We start from the raw sequence: 15,812 nt of genomic DNA on the forward strand, positions 1-15,812 counted from the left end.
TTATTGAGATAGAGTCAGGAAGCCAGGGACGTGTATTATTTGATTTCGGGGGACAGAATTCCGAAAGTTCGTCTGGAGAATGATGAGTTCTCGAGGAGAAAGAAAAAGGTGTTTGTATATATAATGCTTGAACAATAAACAATCTCCTGTTGCTCTACAATTTTTTATTTGGAATGAGTGACCCAGAAAATCAGAATTTTATAAGAGAACCAACCCTTCCAATGCTTCTAATGCAACTGATAATCAACAAACATTTTATTGTTGCAGCCAAAAGAACAAGAATAAAATTTTCTTTGGTGTGATCACAAACTGCTCAGCATTGTAAATAATACATTTCTGCCATTTTATACTTGTCAACTGGATGATTTAAAGTGGAAATTATCGTCCCGAAATGAACCTTTCCTGTCATTGATAACATGATGCTTTTAATTTTCTTTAATCGCTGAAAATGAATGAGAGAGATTGTTGATTAGGTTGGAGAGAATTTACTGTGATGTTTTCCACAATGGGTTTCAGCAGGTTTCTTGTAAATGAAGAATTTTGATCATAAAGTTGTGTAATATATTTGCAGACTTGTTTACGATTGAGTAAACAGCAAAATAAATGTGAAACTTCAAATTTCTGTAAATGAGAAATCATTCGTAACAAACGGATGCGATTATTATAGTAAGGCCAACTGTCATTTCAGTGGAACTGTTGCAGTGATGATGTGCGGTTCAAATATGAAGGTGAAGGTAGCTTGAGATGTATTATGTTTTGGGTGAGGGAATGCTTATAAGCGTATGAGGAATGGATTAAAGTTAAAAAGTTGAAAAAAATGTTTTAAAGGAGCTTTCTGGATTGATTTGTCGTAGCATATGATAAATTGCTAATGAATGCCTTACTATGGTACAAAGCAGCGCAGACATGACAAGCAACTACAGTATCAAGTAATTGGAAATTAAAGTTTTTTTTTCATTTCTTTGCATGAATGAAAAGGCAATATGAAAATCTGTTAGAATTCTGCAGGAAAATCTTTATTTGCAAATTGATATTGCAAAAACACTAGAAGGCAAATAGTAGTCGAGAAAGCATTTTAAATCAGTTATCCTGTGTTTTCATCTAGTAATCAGTAACGTGAATGATTTTTCACTGTACTACCAGATATTGGGCATATATGGTGACGATTGAAGGAAGTGTGTTAGTAACATTAAAGTAATATCTTGTCAAAACTTGAATAACAAGCTAGATTTGGGTGTAAATTCCAAAAGTTCAGCACAATTTTTGGATTTATTTCATTAAATACAATTTCAAAAACATCTTTCGAAGTTGTAACAGAAACAACGCAACTTTTCCTTTGAAAAAAGAGTGAGTAGTGGAGTTTCTTTATAATAAATAATTGAGATTCTGCATTGTAACATTATTGCTCCTGCTTCTTCTTGATTATTATCACTTGAAATTAGCTTGTTTCGTTTAATATAATTTATAACTCATTCATCTGTTTCAAGATCAATTTCCCAGAGACAAATGAACATCATGCAACAACAACTAGAAAAATCAGAATGGCAGATAATACGACTTCCAATCAATATCTTCCTATCAGTTGTTTTTTTTTTTTTTTATCGTTTAAATGAGAAAATATTGGTTACTACCAAAAAAGTTACGATTTCCTATTGCCATAGTCGTATCCTGTCGTTTCCATCCTCTTAAGACCAGAGGTCCACATTATCCCACTCGTCTTATTTTACCAAACTGTTTCAATATCAACTGGTCATGCTGACATCCCACCTTCGTTCGCTCGCTGGACCATCTAGACCTATATGACCCTGACCAGTTTCGAGATTTAATGGTCATCGAAAGCTGTGATGTCTGTTTTCCTCTGGTATGCAAAAGATCTTTAGATCCCAGCGGTCATCAGTAGTATTTGGCATAAGGACAGTCGATGTAAGCCAGGAATATTATAAATTACCGGAAATTTTCGGATTTATATACCTTGTTCTTCTAGCAAAATAGGTGTCTATTTAATTTGTATCCACAATCTATTATATTTTTGTTTGTCCTTAATTCTATCGAACAACTCGAAAATCAAAATTTACACGCTTTAATTGTTTCCGTTAAATTGCACTAAAAAAACTACCGCATGAAAAATTCTGCTCAAAAAGCGATGAAAGATCTTGTGGAGATGTCAACAAACTAATATTTCTGAGTAACTATTCCATAATACTTCAGAATTTGTCATTCTGAACGAATTTGTAGTACTTCGGTCAATTAAGGAAGTGGTTAAGGAAGTCATTTAAGGAAGTTAGTTCCTCCTATAATTAAGCTAGAGAGAAAAAAAAGTGTAGAAGCTATGTTCAGACCAACCTCACCTCACTAAAAGGCATTTGTTGGAAGTGACACATATATCTATAACTTGAAATTGTATATCCAATCAGCAAATGAACAATCACGGAATTATTCATATGTCACTTATTCGCAAAGATAGAGAAAGCTGAGTGATTAGTCTGAAATAACCACCGTTTTTCAGTTTTAGCAAAAAGGATAATTCAGAGCCAATCAGAGGAATTATTTAAAAAAAAGAATTGTACGTATTCTTGAAGAGGTCCTAAGCTTTCAGAAAACTGCAAATCAGAGATATTTTATTTTCCGTAATGATATCACTATCAAGAACGATTGGATTTCAAATGTCTTTTCACGTTTTTGGAAATCTTACATGTTTCTTCGGAAGTCTACAAGTTCTAGATCTTTGAGCATGCAATGACAAAGGGATTAGCTGCACGTATGATATCCTAAAATCTTCCAAATTTCATTTCATTTGTCCTACAGCCACAACTGTACACACTTCTCTGTTTCTGTTTGATTTAATAATTTGCAAATTGAAAAACTGAAAAATTCTCCACTGAAAAATTTCTAATTAACGTTTTGCATGAAACAAAAATTGAATCATTTTATCTCAACAGAAAACATAAAATATTCTATTTTTGTTTAAGGCATGTCGAACATTCGTCAACAATTAACTGACAGTTCAATTTTTCCACTATCCTTTTTGATTTTTTTTTGCAAAATAAGGTAGAAATTTATGTTAACGCATATTTTCCTTTGAACTGAGAGGAGCGTTACTAAACGAAAATGGTGATGATTGTAGAGGAGGGAAATTGGAGTATTTGGTGCTCATTAGTAAAAGGTTCTAATTCTCCACTTTGTGCTTACAAGATTAGAATCATTTGGTCGCGTGGGATTCTTGCAATGATTAAACAGCTTTTATGAGAAGAATTTCATGCAAAACGGCTATTCCAGAATTTTCAGTACTTGTGCTTACAATTATTTAGATATAACCGGATTCCCTGTTAAGCATAGGAATCCGCTAAAAACTTTCCCATTCCCATATTTAGTAATGGTTGATTTCATATCACTTACTATTTAATATTATTCACTGGACTCAGAAGTCGTGGGCACTGTAATAAGCCAGACGCATAGGGCCCCAGTTTTGGAGGTCTTTTTTGAAAAACTCCAATATTTTCAAATTCTATTAAGAACCACAATATTATCATACCAAAAAAGCAATTTTCAAAACCACAGGAAGCCTATAATTTTCCGATCCTGCCGAGCGATCACAGCTGTAATCATCTAGCGAATTTGCCAAAACAGGTTTTTTAGGACTTTTAGTTTCTGTTTACTGTTTTACACTCTTTTAGGTCTAAAGCTCGAAATAACACCCTCTCAATTGAATTCCAGAGAGTTGAACTGCCAGAACCCTGCTCACATCCGATAAAGATCGACCTAATTCCCTACGAAAAAATACGGAATAGATCAGATTAGCATAACATTTAAGCCTTTTTTCTTTGAAGAAACTAAAAACCATGAAATAGGTTTGCTGTAAATTCGGGACTTCATAGTCACCTGGATTATATGGATACCTGACAAGCCAAAGTTTGAAGTCTGTTCTACAGTGGAGTCTATGGTAGTATCAAAAGAGTGTTCAGGGTATCCTTACTGTCACTGAAATTTGTGAACTACATTAATATTACAAAAATTCTATGTAATCTAGCTTCGTAAATCCTGTTAGAAATCCATTGGTATTTATCTCCGATGCGCCAAAAAATGAAACTGTAAGCGAAATATTTATTTTGAGAGAGACAATAATATACAAATTACCATGAATATGCAGATGTAAAACCAAATTACAAAATTAGGATTTTCAAATTAAATTTCACTGTTTTCCCGGAAACCAGATTTCTTTGGAGAGAGGGAAGTAATGCATTAAAATCCCAAATAAATACGAAAATAACAACACAAAGTTTCATGTAGACACACTCCTGGTATTCACCATTCTCATCAATATTTCCTTGATGGCAAACATTTTCTGAATTTTATTCGGAGAAAGAGAAATTTTTAACGGTCAAACTCAGCTTGGAAGCACGGAAATATGTTTGATAAAAAGAAACTAGAAAAGTTTAACTTGGATGTCCTCAAAAGATAATATGGAACGCAGTTTCACGCAATTCACTTAGAAATTTCTCGCTAATGATTTAGGTTAGTCTTGGGTAATGTTCACGAAAATGTAGAAATTTTAATTTCAGAAAACGAATACCCGCAAACAAGTAAGAGAAAAAAAGTAAAAGAACACTATATCATAGATTTTTTCCTCGTCCTGGATAAAGGGTTATCGGAACTCAATCTTAGTTCAAATCTAACGAGCTTAAATTTCCAGTAATTACTTTGAAATCTTCAGACATGCCTTGCTCCGCATTTGTATTCAGTTCAATGGGTGTACGTAGACCAGCAATACCACGAACATCACCATCCAAGCTAGGGTCTCCTTCTTCAATTCGTTTTACTGGACGAGTGAATTTACTTCCCCTACAGAAATAATAGAGGTTGCTGACATTGCATGCAAACATTATGATAATGCAAACGTTCTTACCTCATCAACTAACCGAAGTCTAAGTTCAAGTTACTAGATCTAAGTTGCTTTTTCCATAATATTACACTATAAAAATTTCTCTCCATTTAACTTTTCTTTATAATCAGTTTTAGTAATTTTCTATTCTCAGAAAATTTCGATGTTACGCATTCAGTACAATTAGAATGGAACGCTAATACCTTAATACAGCAAAAAATGGAACGCTTAATACAGCAAATTTTCCTGCGCCATCAATGGAAGAAAATCAAAGAAACTCACAATTCTTTTCTGTACTGAAACATATTGATAAAATTAATGCAAAATAAGCTGCCCGCAATGAGTAAATCAATGCTATGTAAACCGTGCTGATAAGCTTCTTCTATTTCGCTTTCGTGTCGACGTTCATAACGCCACCAGCCTCCATTACGAGCCTAGACAAACATGTTAACTGTGATACAATGCTAATACTTTAAAAAAAGTATCGTAAATATTTCTCTGAAACGGATAACAGTTCTCTATGATTTACAGCTTTATTTAGAAAACCATGATGTAACAATACAATACTTACTCCGTAAAACCACTTCACTTTTTCCGCATTCTTCCGACTAACAATATTTTCCGCCACAATGCTTATTGATTTGGCAGAAGTAGCTATTCCGACTGTTGTTGGCTAAAAGTAGTCAAGTAATTGGCGAAGTTTCAGTAGTCGATTGGACTGACTACTTAATGCAGAATATGGATTGCTTGGAGATTCACAATTAAGAAAAAACAACGAACCTGACCAGCAAGCGTTGCAAGCACTGGGTCAAGAAATATATTACAAGGAATGCTTTTTCGACATAGTGGACATGCTCCCTGTCTCAGAGCCGCTCCTTGAATTTACTGGACGTTGAAAACTCAATAAATTAATCACAATGGATAGATGTGAAAGTCCTTTCCCGTTTACCAAATTTTGATGCATATATGATCTTCAATGAATAGATATCATGGACACTTCCGCGAAACAAACCTTTGATGCATAAAAAACAAAACTTGTGTCCACAGTCAGGTAATTCAGTCTTGTATGCAAATTCCTGATAACAAATTGGACATTCGTCACAGTTTTTTGGCCGCCTTAGGGAATCATCGACGTCAACGATCGGTCCTTCCATTTCTTCAGTTCTCCCTTCCTTTTCGTAGTTCATTCCGATTGAAAATTTTTGGGCCAGTTATCCGTCTAGAATATGAATCTAAGTCGAATATTACTAAGAAACGAGCTGTAAGAAATCAATGGAGAGATCGACATGTTAAAACGTCAAAATGACGAACCATTATTGCCATGAAGATTATTATTAATCAATAAAAATTAAAAATGCACAGACGTTAACTAATAAAACGATTCGCCTGTAAAACATGAACTAATTTAATTTCACTAACTTCCGAAATGTCACTTAAACAAAACTTTTGATGAAATACCATGCCGTTTCATTAACAACTTGCCATTATACCATCTCCAAGAATATCTCTACCTGGAATTGAGATATTGTATTACTTCTACATAACAACCTAACTTTTCATTAAAGCGCAATCGCAAATCGCAATGCGACAAGTGACCGGGAATGCAAATAAACGTTCAAGGTGCTAATCCAACCAAAAACCTAGGCGATTTTATGCTGCTATCTACGCGGTTGTGTTCCTTCACTCCACCTTGTCCCCATTGTCAGCTACGGTGTCCTATAGGTGTTTTGCTCTGGGCGTGTTAGGATCGTTGTTTCATGACGCATGGTTGGGGGGGAAGGGGGGGGAGGGGGAGAGGTGGGCTTTGCTTGGTTAGGATCTGTTAAATTATGTTGCCTGAAAAGCATTTTTCAGTGTGCGCTCTGAAAAGTATTCCTGAGGTTGTAACATTATGGACTTAGTATTATACTATTCTGGATGCATGTATTTTAAATATAGACACTTATCATTTTTGTGCCTATATTTCTCTAAATGAAATTGAGTTAGAATGATGAACTGATACCTGTCATATCTTCGGTAACCAATAATTTAAGCTTCAGGTGTTTGTCATAAGCTAAGTGTACTTTTACGCGATACTTCTGGAAAATTCACAACGCTTTAGCTGCCATATCGCAAATATTTGTTGCTTATCGAGAGTAAGGGCAGCAGTTCTTTACATTGTAACATATCTTGTTTCAGCTCTGGATATTGAACACAGAAAAGCACGGAAGAGGAAGTAGTAAATCGTGGTATATTGCTGAGCAGTGGAACTCAATCATTTGTAAACATGGTTAGATTGCAGTTTTGTTCCAGTTTACTCTTAAGACATTGTACGTCAGGTTTCGTAATTGTTAATTTTGTTCAGGCTGGCGTACCTTATAAAACGGAGAAACCTATTACTCTCGACAATACTGAGCATCGCATTCGTATCACTCTCACTTCGCAGAATGTGTATTCGCTGGAGAAAGGTATAACATTATTCCTGTTTATTTTTCTGCTATTGATAAATTGTAATGTATTTTGAGATGTTAGGTCGTGTTTACATATCCCTATCGATAATGTACTTGGTATAAGAGCTGAAAGTAGGAGGTAGTAATTGTTTTATTCAAAAGAGAATAAACGGGATTGAGATCTTGCATGGTAGAAGTGAAAGAAAGTTCAGCAATAACTAAATTGGACTAAATTTGGTTCAGTCGGCACGGATAGTTAATACATTTTAACCTTTATACATATCATAAGTTTTTAATTTTTCTTGGATGTCGAGCTGCTTACTCCACTTTGTTTATGGGATAAAACATTTATGAGATAAAGGTTACGGACTGATAATGACAGGCAGGAGGGTTCTATACAAATGCCGCAAGCAGAACTTTAGAAATTTCGAACATTTATGTGAATTGATTGTTTGCTGAAAACATAGCGTTATAAATAAGAAGTAGTTAGATTTTCCAAGAAAATGCAGGCAATGTTGCGTAATGGAGTCGTTCGAAGTTGGAGAGTGTTTTCCACCGAATTGGAGTAAATACCTCAATATCCAAAAAAATAAATTAAAAATTTGGGATAACGTTAGTGGGGAATAAAATGCCAAAGCGGGTGTGATGTAATTGCATGGAGGAATTTCCTACGTAAAAAAAATTATAGTTTGTGAACAGCTTATCAATGGAGCAAAAGAAAAGAATCTTGTTGTGAAAGGACCAATTCGCATGCCTACGAAAATACTTCGTATCACAACACGTAAAACACCGTGTGGTGAAGGCTCAAAAACTTGGGATCGGTTCCAGGTTTGTTTGTTCTGGCTTTTTTCATCGAAGATTTATGTTGCTTGTCAAAGTTATAAAGCTGAAACAAGTTGAGGAATCAGATCTACAATCATTGCCAAATATCGACCATTTCATGTGGACTCTAGAATTCCTTCCATTTCAACTTGCTTGTTTAAGATGCGGATCCATAAACGTCTGATCAATATGCATAGTCCAAGTGATGTATTGAAACAAATAACAAGTATTTCGATCGAACCTGGTGTTGACGTAGAAGTTACTATCAACGATTCCTAATTTGTCGGAAAATAATTGTTGTGCGACTGTGAAAGTCTGGAAATAGACTAATTTTTATTTATGATGTCACATAAGTAAATGACGTTACTAGTTGTTGTTATGGGAAGAGTGATTCATTCGAAGTTTGTTTTGTCTTTGATCTTGTTTTTTTAAAGTAATAAATGCAATTTTTTGTCGTTCATCATTTTTTATTCTGTACTGATCAGTAAAGGAACCTTGTTTTAGTACGTCTGGTTGTATTAATACAGGACGTGAGATGTAATGGGTAAGGTGAGATTTGTGAATTTCGAGATCCTGCTTATTATTTTTCATGACAAATGAGGAAAAACAGTCGCTACACAACCAAACTGCCTGCGCATTAGTCTGTTCTAACCCTTCATTACAGACAGCGGTTGCGCGGTATTTCCATTAGTGAGCACGTAATGTATACATTTAACGTTGAGAAGTGTGAGGTCTCCATATTCTTGAATGCATCCAAGATCTCTTGAAAAGTGTACGAAGACTAAAGTTTGTTATTCCTCGCGATATACGGCAGGATAGCTGAGATGGACTTGCAAGAAGCAATTTCAAAGTCATTCAAAATCCTGTGGGTTTTAATAGACTTCAAGTATTGTTATGATTACACAGTTGAGTCTCAACCATCTTGACTTCTATTCCAGGGTTTTGACCTTTGCTTTTCAGGCTGACGATCGTTGTATAATTTATACCGAATATATTCAATCTGCTTTTGGCAGCCATCCCTGCCTTTTGATTTCCCGCTAATCCTTGAGCAGGGACCACCTTAATTCATTTTGAAAGGAAGGAACATTTATGAGATAAAGGTTACAGGACTGATCAAGACAGGCAGAAGGGTCCTGCACAAATGCTGCGGACAGAAGTTTAGAAATTTCGATTATTTATGTGAATTGATTGTTTAGTGGAAACATGGCGTCACAAATAAGAAACAGTTATGATGCAGAAACGTTCTGAGAAAATGCAAGCAATATTGCATGATATTGCACGATGGGATCGGTCGAATGCGGCAGGTGTTTTCCAGCGAAATGGAGTAAGCACCTCTACATCCAAAAAAATAAATTAGAAATTTGGGATGACGTTGAATGAAGACGATCTTTGCTCCCAATTATATCACACTAGTGAATGACTGAATCTGTTTGTCTCTCATTTCTTCTCCATCTTTACACTTCCTCTTTTTTCAATGTTTTTTAAAGTAATTTTGCAATCAAAGGCCTTCACACGTTCCTCCTTTTCACTCGATATTTTGTTGAAAATACGTCACATCAAACAATAGAATGGAAAGGATCGGGGACAGTACTGCAGGAATCGTCGTTTCACGGCCCTGTCATTCACGTGCTAACGTTAATAGACGTGTTTTATTAAATACATCTGGCAGACTGGAAAACTATGCTTAATGACTGTTGCAAGCGGGGATATTCAGTGAGATACTGAAGGGCTGTTCAGTCCTGCCAACGACAGGTTACCCGCTGACCTTTCACCCTGACCGACCAACTCCTAGCCCCGCCAGCGTTATCGAGACAGAGAGAAGTATCCAGAACTCCGAAATGAAGGTTAAGAGGAAGAGAAAAAAGAGGAGAGAGCCGAGGGTTCGGATTAGCTCTTTGTATCGTGCGCATGCATCTGTGTGTCTGATGTTTATTTGAAAGTGGGTGAGAAGTGCAGGGAGGGAGAGAGCGGGAAAGAGAGAGTGTGCATGCGAGTTCTGTCGCCATTTTCGTGTGCTTTGCTAGAAGAATGTTGTGAAGAAAATAGGACAGCGCGTATCGGATGGGTGGAGTGCGTGCCTCGGATGAGTCTACACCCAGAAGAGATAGTGCCGGCAAACGAGAAATAGGGCTTGAGCAATGCCTCATCCCACGAATGGCATAGCTTCTCAGAAACAAACAACCGTGACGCGTGGTTCCTCCGCGCCGCACGCACAAGATGAGCAGCTGCATGGGGAGTGAATATCGCCGTTTGATTGTGACAAGCTGATGGAGTGATGGGTCCCTTCGAAGAACGGTCGGCCGTGAAGTGAGAGAGAGAGAGGAAGAGAAGAGGACATACATCCAACGGGCTGTATGCGGTCCGTTGGATCCTTTCCTCAGGGACCGATCGTCCCGCCGAATACTAATGGTAACCTGAAATAAACCGAAGATTCACCGCAAACGGGTCCTTGGCTCGGATCGATTCACCTATGTTAAAACATATCGTGGCTATGATATGTGTGTGTGCATGTCTGTCTGTCCGTCCGTCTACTGCTGGTGTGGAGTGGGGTGGGATGGGATGGGATGGGCTGGGCTGCATGGCGCTCCCTTTTCCATTGCTACTACTGCCGATGTTGTGCTGCAATATGCCGAGCAGAGCAGTATAACGATGGACGATGGGAAGGCACCAAGTCGAAGGATGCAATATTGAGAGGCTCGGGTATATGTCTGTCGCCGAAGGTCGGTTTCCTTGGTGGCACCTGCCCACCTCGTTCATCTATTGAGCTCTGGTCGTCGTAGGTTGGTAATCATTTCGAAATCCTAAAGTATGGGATGGGAAGAGCACTGAACTGAAAGAAAGGAGATGACAAGAGAGGATGGACGATTGCTTTTGCTGAAGATTTACGGGAAGGTAAGAAGGAAACGGTATGTGATAGCCGCGCCAACAAAAATTTGAACTTTTCAGATCGGGAAAATTTCCACTACAAGCCACTGAGGGCTTCCTCTCAGGACTCAACCAATAACCAATCATCCATAACGACAGTGTCGTTTGACCCGAAAACCGAAACTTTTCCCGAAAATTCACCGTTCCTTTTCTCTACATTTCGGCTGCTGCAGCCGTTTGTTGCTGTTTATTAGCTAGCTATTCTTTTATCTGTGCACCATACTACTATCACTAAGACTATCATTCATCACAGCATAGTTGCTATCCCTTCCCCATATCGTTGTCACTATCGCTACCCTCCGTACCGTGATCACTACCTCCATTACGGCGTCTTAATCGTCATCAATTTTCACTGTCGCTAGAATTATCGTGTTTTAAAACTCATCCCCCGCATTTTCTTGTACTGGGGAAGGGTCACGTAGAAGAAAAACGTGAATTGTTCTATCTTGAGCAGTGAACTGAAACCAAAAAAATATGTATTATGTTATTGGTAGAAATGTAATATTAACATAAGGTGACGCTACCCACAGATATATTACTTATATATCTCCTTTTTGTCCATATCATTTTCAAACGCATTTTATGACTCGGGTGTGCTCCGTACGAACAAATGTAATGAGCTATTCTAGGATCATCAATTTTGTGCCATATCAAATCTGGAATATAACTGTACAATTTGTGTAGGATATGCAAATATAGATCGACCGGGAAAAGTTGCAGGCATCTGCACAACGTATAGGCAGCCCTCATCCATGTCAAAAATTCACGACCCTTACCTTTTCAAATGGTCTCACCTCATTCGCTGGTTTGCTGAGCTTTATACGTCTTAATAGACTCCCATTCGTTTTACCAATTGCTTATACACATAGACACCAAAAGAGTATGCATTATTTCGTTTTTCGTCAGTATATTTTTTTTTGCCTTCAAAATTAACAAAAGCAGCAGTTCGCAACTCACAAATGTTTTGAATCTTCCTAGGTACGTGGTGTATGTGTAGAGAATTACAGGTATGAGTATGTACGTATGTAGTTTATTCTTTGGACCTTTTATGGTAGACTATTTCTATGCCAGGAAAGTGCAAATGCCATTTTTTATAGGTCGAAAAATTATTCATTTCACAGGCTAATTAGAATTATTCATCTCATATGGAACGCAGCTTCCTTTTTCCTACTAATGTGCGTTGGTTGCAAAATGTGAATTCCGCATGTGGAATACCTATATTAGTGTCGTATTATGTATATGTATACATATATATGCATATGTATATACACATGTGTATATACGTAATACATGAATACGTGTCAGTAAATATTAAAATTTGACGGAACTTGAGGATTTAAGGGATGGCAAAATGCCCGACGCTTGTGACTTCATGGTTACATCAAGAATGTGTTTATGTTTACTTATGAGTTCCAGTGAGTGACTTGACTGCTTTAGCTGATGTTCCCACTTTTCTGACGAAATCGAAATGCAAGAATAAAAGGGAAAGTCGTTATCCGTTCAGCATTCAGAACTCGAGTCATTCCTTTCCTGAAGTATCCGTAAATTTTTTGTGCATCTACACACACACACATGGCTTGTAAACTCTACTGGCAAAAGGTAGAGTTTATAAGTGAACTCCACTGGCAAAGATTATACCGTTGTATGGAAGTGCATTCAGCTTTTTAAGAACAAAACCGACTGTTTTGATGGTTGCTAGTACAGTGAAAAAGGGTTAGATGTAGCGTGTCATAATGTGAAATGGTTGATAGCATGATAAAGATGGACGGATTATCATGTACGGTGAATTTCATACTGTGCCCTTTGCAATACCTTTGGAGTGATTTTTCATGTGTAAATTGTATTTAAGTGCATCCATGTTCTTTCAGCTGTTTTGATTAACCTTCTTTTCGAGAATTCTTTAATTTCGAAATATAGTGATGCTAGCATATCAAGGTCGGATACAGTTTTCCTTTATAGTATGATCCTGCTCAAAGAAGAATCTTCCCATAAAATTACCTCTCGACTTTGAAAAGGATATACGAAAAACTGCCGGCTTGGGCGAACACATCATAATTAGGTAGCAACCTGCAGGAAGCAACAGTTGAGAAAAAAAGTCCATCTTAAAAACCTTTTATATCCGTTGAAGAGTAACCATATTAATTGTTATTGTAAGGTGGGGATCTGTAACGTTGTATAGGAGGTCTTCTTGACGCTTGACGAATGTAGAGTCTTCTTAAGGCTTTCCCGGTTTGTCTTTGGAATCAGCCGTTGTCTTTGGAATTCTTTGTTACCTGTAGATGTCAGATTTCTCCCGTTTTAATATTTAAATTGGCCCCATAATAAACATAGCACTGGTTATACCTACGTAGTTTCGTTGGCACATTTTCAGAAATTGAGCAGAATTTTGTGTATTCTGAATTCTCACTACCATTGGTATTTCTTTTGGGCACTGATATACATATATGTGTGCGTTAGCACTTGCGGTTGTTCTTTCAGTGTTACTATTTTTTTGTTGTGCGAATGCTAAAAAAACGAATGAGAAATTACGGATGGAAAAAACAAGCATGCAGCACCATGATTTGACGTCATGTGGAAGGGTGGGAATGTGTATTTTTCTTGTTTGAATATCAACCCGAGGATGACTAATTGCTACAAGTCAGTGTCAGTTCTAGCTGCAAAGGAAATTACAGATTTTTTTTACTTTTGAGATTTTGTGCGGAATGCAGTTGAATAGAATTATTTACTTTGTGGTATGTTGTTGCATTTTCCCTCCCGAACTACGGACGAGTAGATCCAAACTAGAAAGAAGTGACATCTTAGCATGCTGGTCATCTTGGATACTTTTTTCTGGAGGAACGGCCGATACTTCAGATGGAAATGGAAAAGATGACATTGAAGAAGAAATGTTGTGGTTTTGACGGTTTCTCGTAACAGCTAGGCCATGCAAAGAGGAAATTCTCAGAATTGTATGGAATTGTTTTGGTTGGAGACCATTTTCTCTCAGGCAGAACATCTACCATGGTCACTTCAATGGATGCGATTTCCGGAAGCATAGGATATGTTATAACATTTTGTATGCTGTAAAGATTCATTAAATTTTAGGCGCTGCGAAGTAAACTTGCAAAAAAGGTTACGCAGCATCGATATAATACTGCTTCATTACTAATATGATACAACTGTTACGCTCTCACCACCGTTTCATTACAACTGGTTGATTTCTCAACGTAACAACACTGTCACTCAAAACGGTTATTACCGCAAACCGGGTTCAAATATACAAGTGGATGATACTATCCGACGAAAGTTGCAATTTTTTTGACTGAAGGGTAAGTCTTACCATCTTTTGACTTATTTAGATAATCCCGAACTTCTATATTACTTCTGGACATAAATCAACAGTCCTAATCGTTGAAGTGTTCATTGCATATCCGTGTTAAGTTGGTGGTTTGGACTTCACGGTTTTTCAGTCTAACTAAAGGTTTTGGTTTTTTTCATGCTTTCGATACTCAACTTTTGCAACTCCCGTACTGGGATCACGTTAATAAGCTTAATCAGAAACACCATATGAAACACCATAGTGTTGATTGCAGAAATGGCAACAAATGCAACATCTCAAGGTACTTGTGCTGCTGAAATACCCAAATCGAGCAGTGAAATGTCACCTCAGGTAAATTGTCGCGATTAATGCAAATAGGAAAAAGCAAGTCTTAAATTGATCGAAGAGCTATCTCTGTCGTTGGTAGCGAGCTTTGGATGTAGATAATAATATAAAGGAAAAAAAAGCTTTGTTTGAGACACGAAAGTGTATTCATAAAGCAATCAGAGCAGTTGTGCAGGTTTGACATTTGAAGTTGAGACTGAGTGCGGTGTTAAGAAATTTAATAAAATAATCAAAGAAGTGGAATGCATCTAGTAATAGTAGTGCTAGTTATTCACACAGTTCCTAGGAAACTTTTTTCTGTATTTCGAGATCGTTGCTGATGACCAGAAAAGAGTTAGGATCTAGAGTATGCCTGACCATTTACACTTTACGGCACTGAAATCCGGCTTCAGATATCTCGTAACCGTCGATGTTTCTTGCTGGAATTATTTTGAATTACTTTTCAGCAGCAACAACAACATCAAACGGCGACACCAACGCTGAACAATTTACTCCGTAAGTTCTAAGAATAGGTTAGATTCCGACTTCGAGGTTGAGAGGGACAATGTTCCAGAATTGTTGACTTATATTAACAGATTATGAATTACCAAAATTTCCATGAAGCATGGTAAAACCTACTTTGGATATTTGTACAGCTTCAGGAACAGATGGTGCTGTTACGCCTGGGACACCAGTGTACAACATAGTGCCGCAAGGCACACAACTTCAGAATGTACAACAGCAAATGCAAATACCACCACATATTCAACATATGCTGGTTCCACCGCAGCCTAGCTTCTCGTCTTCGGTTTGTTTTAATAGTTTTAGACGCATTTGTTCGAATATTTGTGTTTCACTTTATGGAAACCGAGTGAATCACCTAAAAACTTCGGTAACGTTGGAGAAGTATTTCAGAGCTTTTAAACAATTACTGAATTTTCATAACATGCATAGGTAGAAATTATGAGTTGGAGGTTCTGGAATGTTCTCCATGCATTTTGAGCAGGCTGCTCGAGAACTTACGGATTAAAACGTCCGATTAGCGCAAAAAAGCCGGTGTCAGTTTAAAAATTGAAATACCTTGTGAGACGATCCATCATTTCCATTTTTACAAAATACTGGATGTACAGTAGAC

The 15,812-nt window shown here is 37.1% G+C and overlaps 6 protein-coding genes across 6 annotated transcripts; 4 read left to right on the forward strand and 2 right to left on the reverse strand.

The window, feature by feature from the left end:
* Window positions 1–4,658: 4,658 nt before the first annotated feature.
* On the reverse strand, window positions 4,659–6,066 carry LOAG_02203 (WWE domain-containing protein; the record flags this gene model as incomplete). The annotated part of the gene is made up of 5 exons (XM_003137737.1): window positions 4,659–4,839; window positions 5,162–5,313; window positions 5,451–5,552; window positions 5,660–5,754; window positions 5,892–6,066. 5 exons carry the CDS (start codon window positions 6,064–6,066, stop codon window positions 4,659–4,661), a joined length of 705 nt encoding a protein of 234 aa, XP_003137785.1.
* A 727-nt stretch (window positions 6,067–6,793) lies between these two features.
* Window positions 6,794–8,666, forward strand: LOAG_02205 (40S ribosomal protein S20). The gene is made up of 4 exons (XM_003137738.2): window positions 6,794–7,148; window positions 7,224–7,326; window positions 7,997–8,136; window positions 8,293–8,666. The coding sequence occupies exons 1-4, from the start codon at window positions 7,146–7,148 to the stop codon at window positions 8,407–8,409; spliced, it is 363 nt and encodes a 120-aa protein (XP_003137786.1). The 5' UTR covers window positions 6,794–7,145; the 3' UTR covers window positions 8,410–8,666.
* Window positions 8,667–9,358: 692 nt separating this feature from the next.
* LOAG_02206 (hypothetical protein) lies at window positions 9,359–10,293 on the forward strand (the record flags this gene model as incomplete). The annotated part of the gene is made up of 3 exons (XM_003137739.1): window positions 9,359–9,454; window positions 9,858–9,974; window positions 10,177–10,293. 3 exons carry the CDS (start codon window positions 9,359–9,361, stop codon window positions 10,291–10,293), a joined length of 330 nt encoding a protein of 109 aa, XP_003137787.1.
* A 401-nt stretch (window positions 10,294–10,694) lies between these two features.
* LOAG_02207 (hypothetical protein) lies at window positions 10,695–11,005 on the forward strand (the record flags this gene model as incomplete). Its single annotated transcript, XM_003137740.2, has 1 exon — window positions 10,695–11,005. One exon carries the CDS (start codon window positions 10,695–10,697, stop codon window positions 10,908–10,910), a length of 216 nt encoding a protein of 71 aa, XP_003137788.2. The 3' UTR covers window positions 10,911–11,005.
* Window positions 11,006–13,200: 2,195 nt separating this feature from the next.
* LOAG_02208 (hypothetical protein) lies at window positions 13,201–13,930 on the reverse strand (the record flags this gene model as incomplete). Its single annotated transcript, XM_003137741.1, has 3 exons — window positions 13,201–13,328; window positions 13,399–13,560; window positions 13,819–13,930. The coding sequence occupies 3 exons, from the start codon at window positions 13,928–13,930 to the stop codon at window positions 13,201–13,203; spliced, it is 402 nt and encodes a 133-aa protein (XP_003137789.1).
* Window positions 13,931–14,146: 216 nt separating this feature from the next.
* LOAG_02210 (hypothetical protein) lies at window positions 14,147–15,486 on the forward strand (the record flags this gene model as incomplete). The annotated part of the gene is made up of 4 exons (XM_020445948.1): window positions 14,147–14,363; window positions 14,628–14,704; window positions 15,145–15,193; window positions 15,340–15,486. Coding segments are annotated over exons 2-4 (270 nt in total), but the record flags the coding sequence as incomplete, so codon positions are not given.
* Window positions 15,487–15,812: the final 326 nt, after the last annotated feature.

Source organism: Loa loa (genome assembly GCF_000183805.2).
Source record: "Loa loa unplaced genomic scaffold supercont3.295, whole genome shotgun sequence".
NCBI classification, from domain to species: Eukaryota; Metazoa; Nematoda; class Chromadorea; order Rhabditida; family Onchocercidae; genus Loa; species Loa loa.

What these genes read in the sequence shown, in the direction of transcription:
- LOAG_02205 (XM_003137738.2), top strand. An exon ending in TGTGTATTCGCTGGAGAAAG is followed by an intron (nt 7,327 to 7,996) that starts GTATAACATTAT and finishes AAAAAATTATAG; the next exon opens with TTTGTGAACAGCTTATCAAT. An exon ending in AAACTTGGGATCGGTTCCAG is followed by an intron (nt 8,137 to 8,292) that starts GTTTGTTTGTTC and finishes TGCTTGTTTAAG; the next exon opens with ATGCGGATCCATAAACGTCT.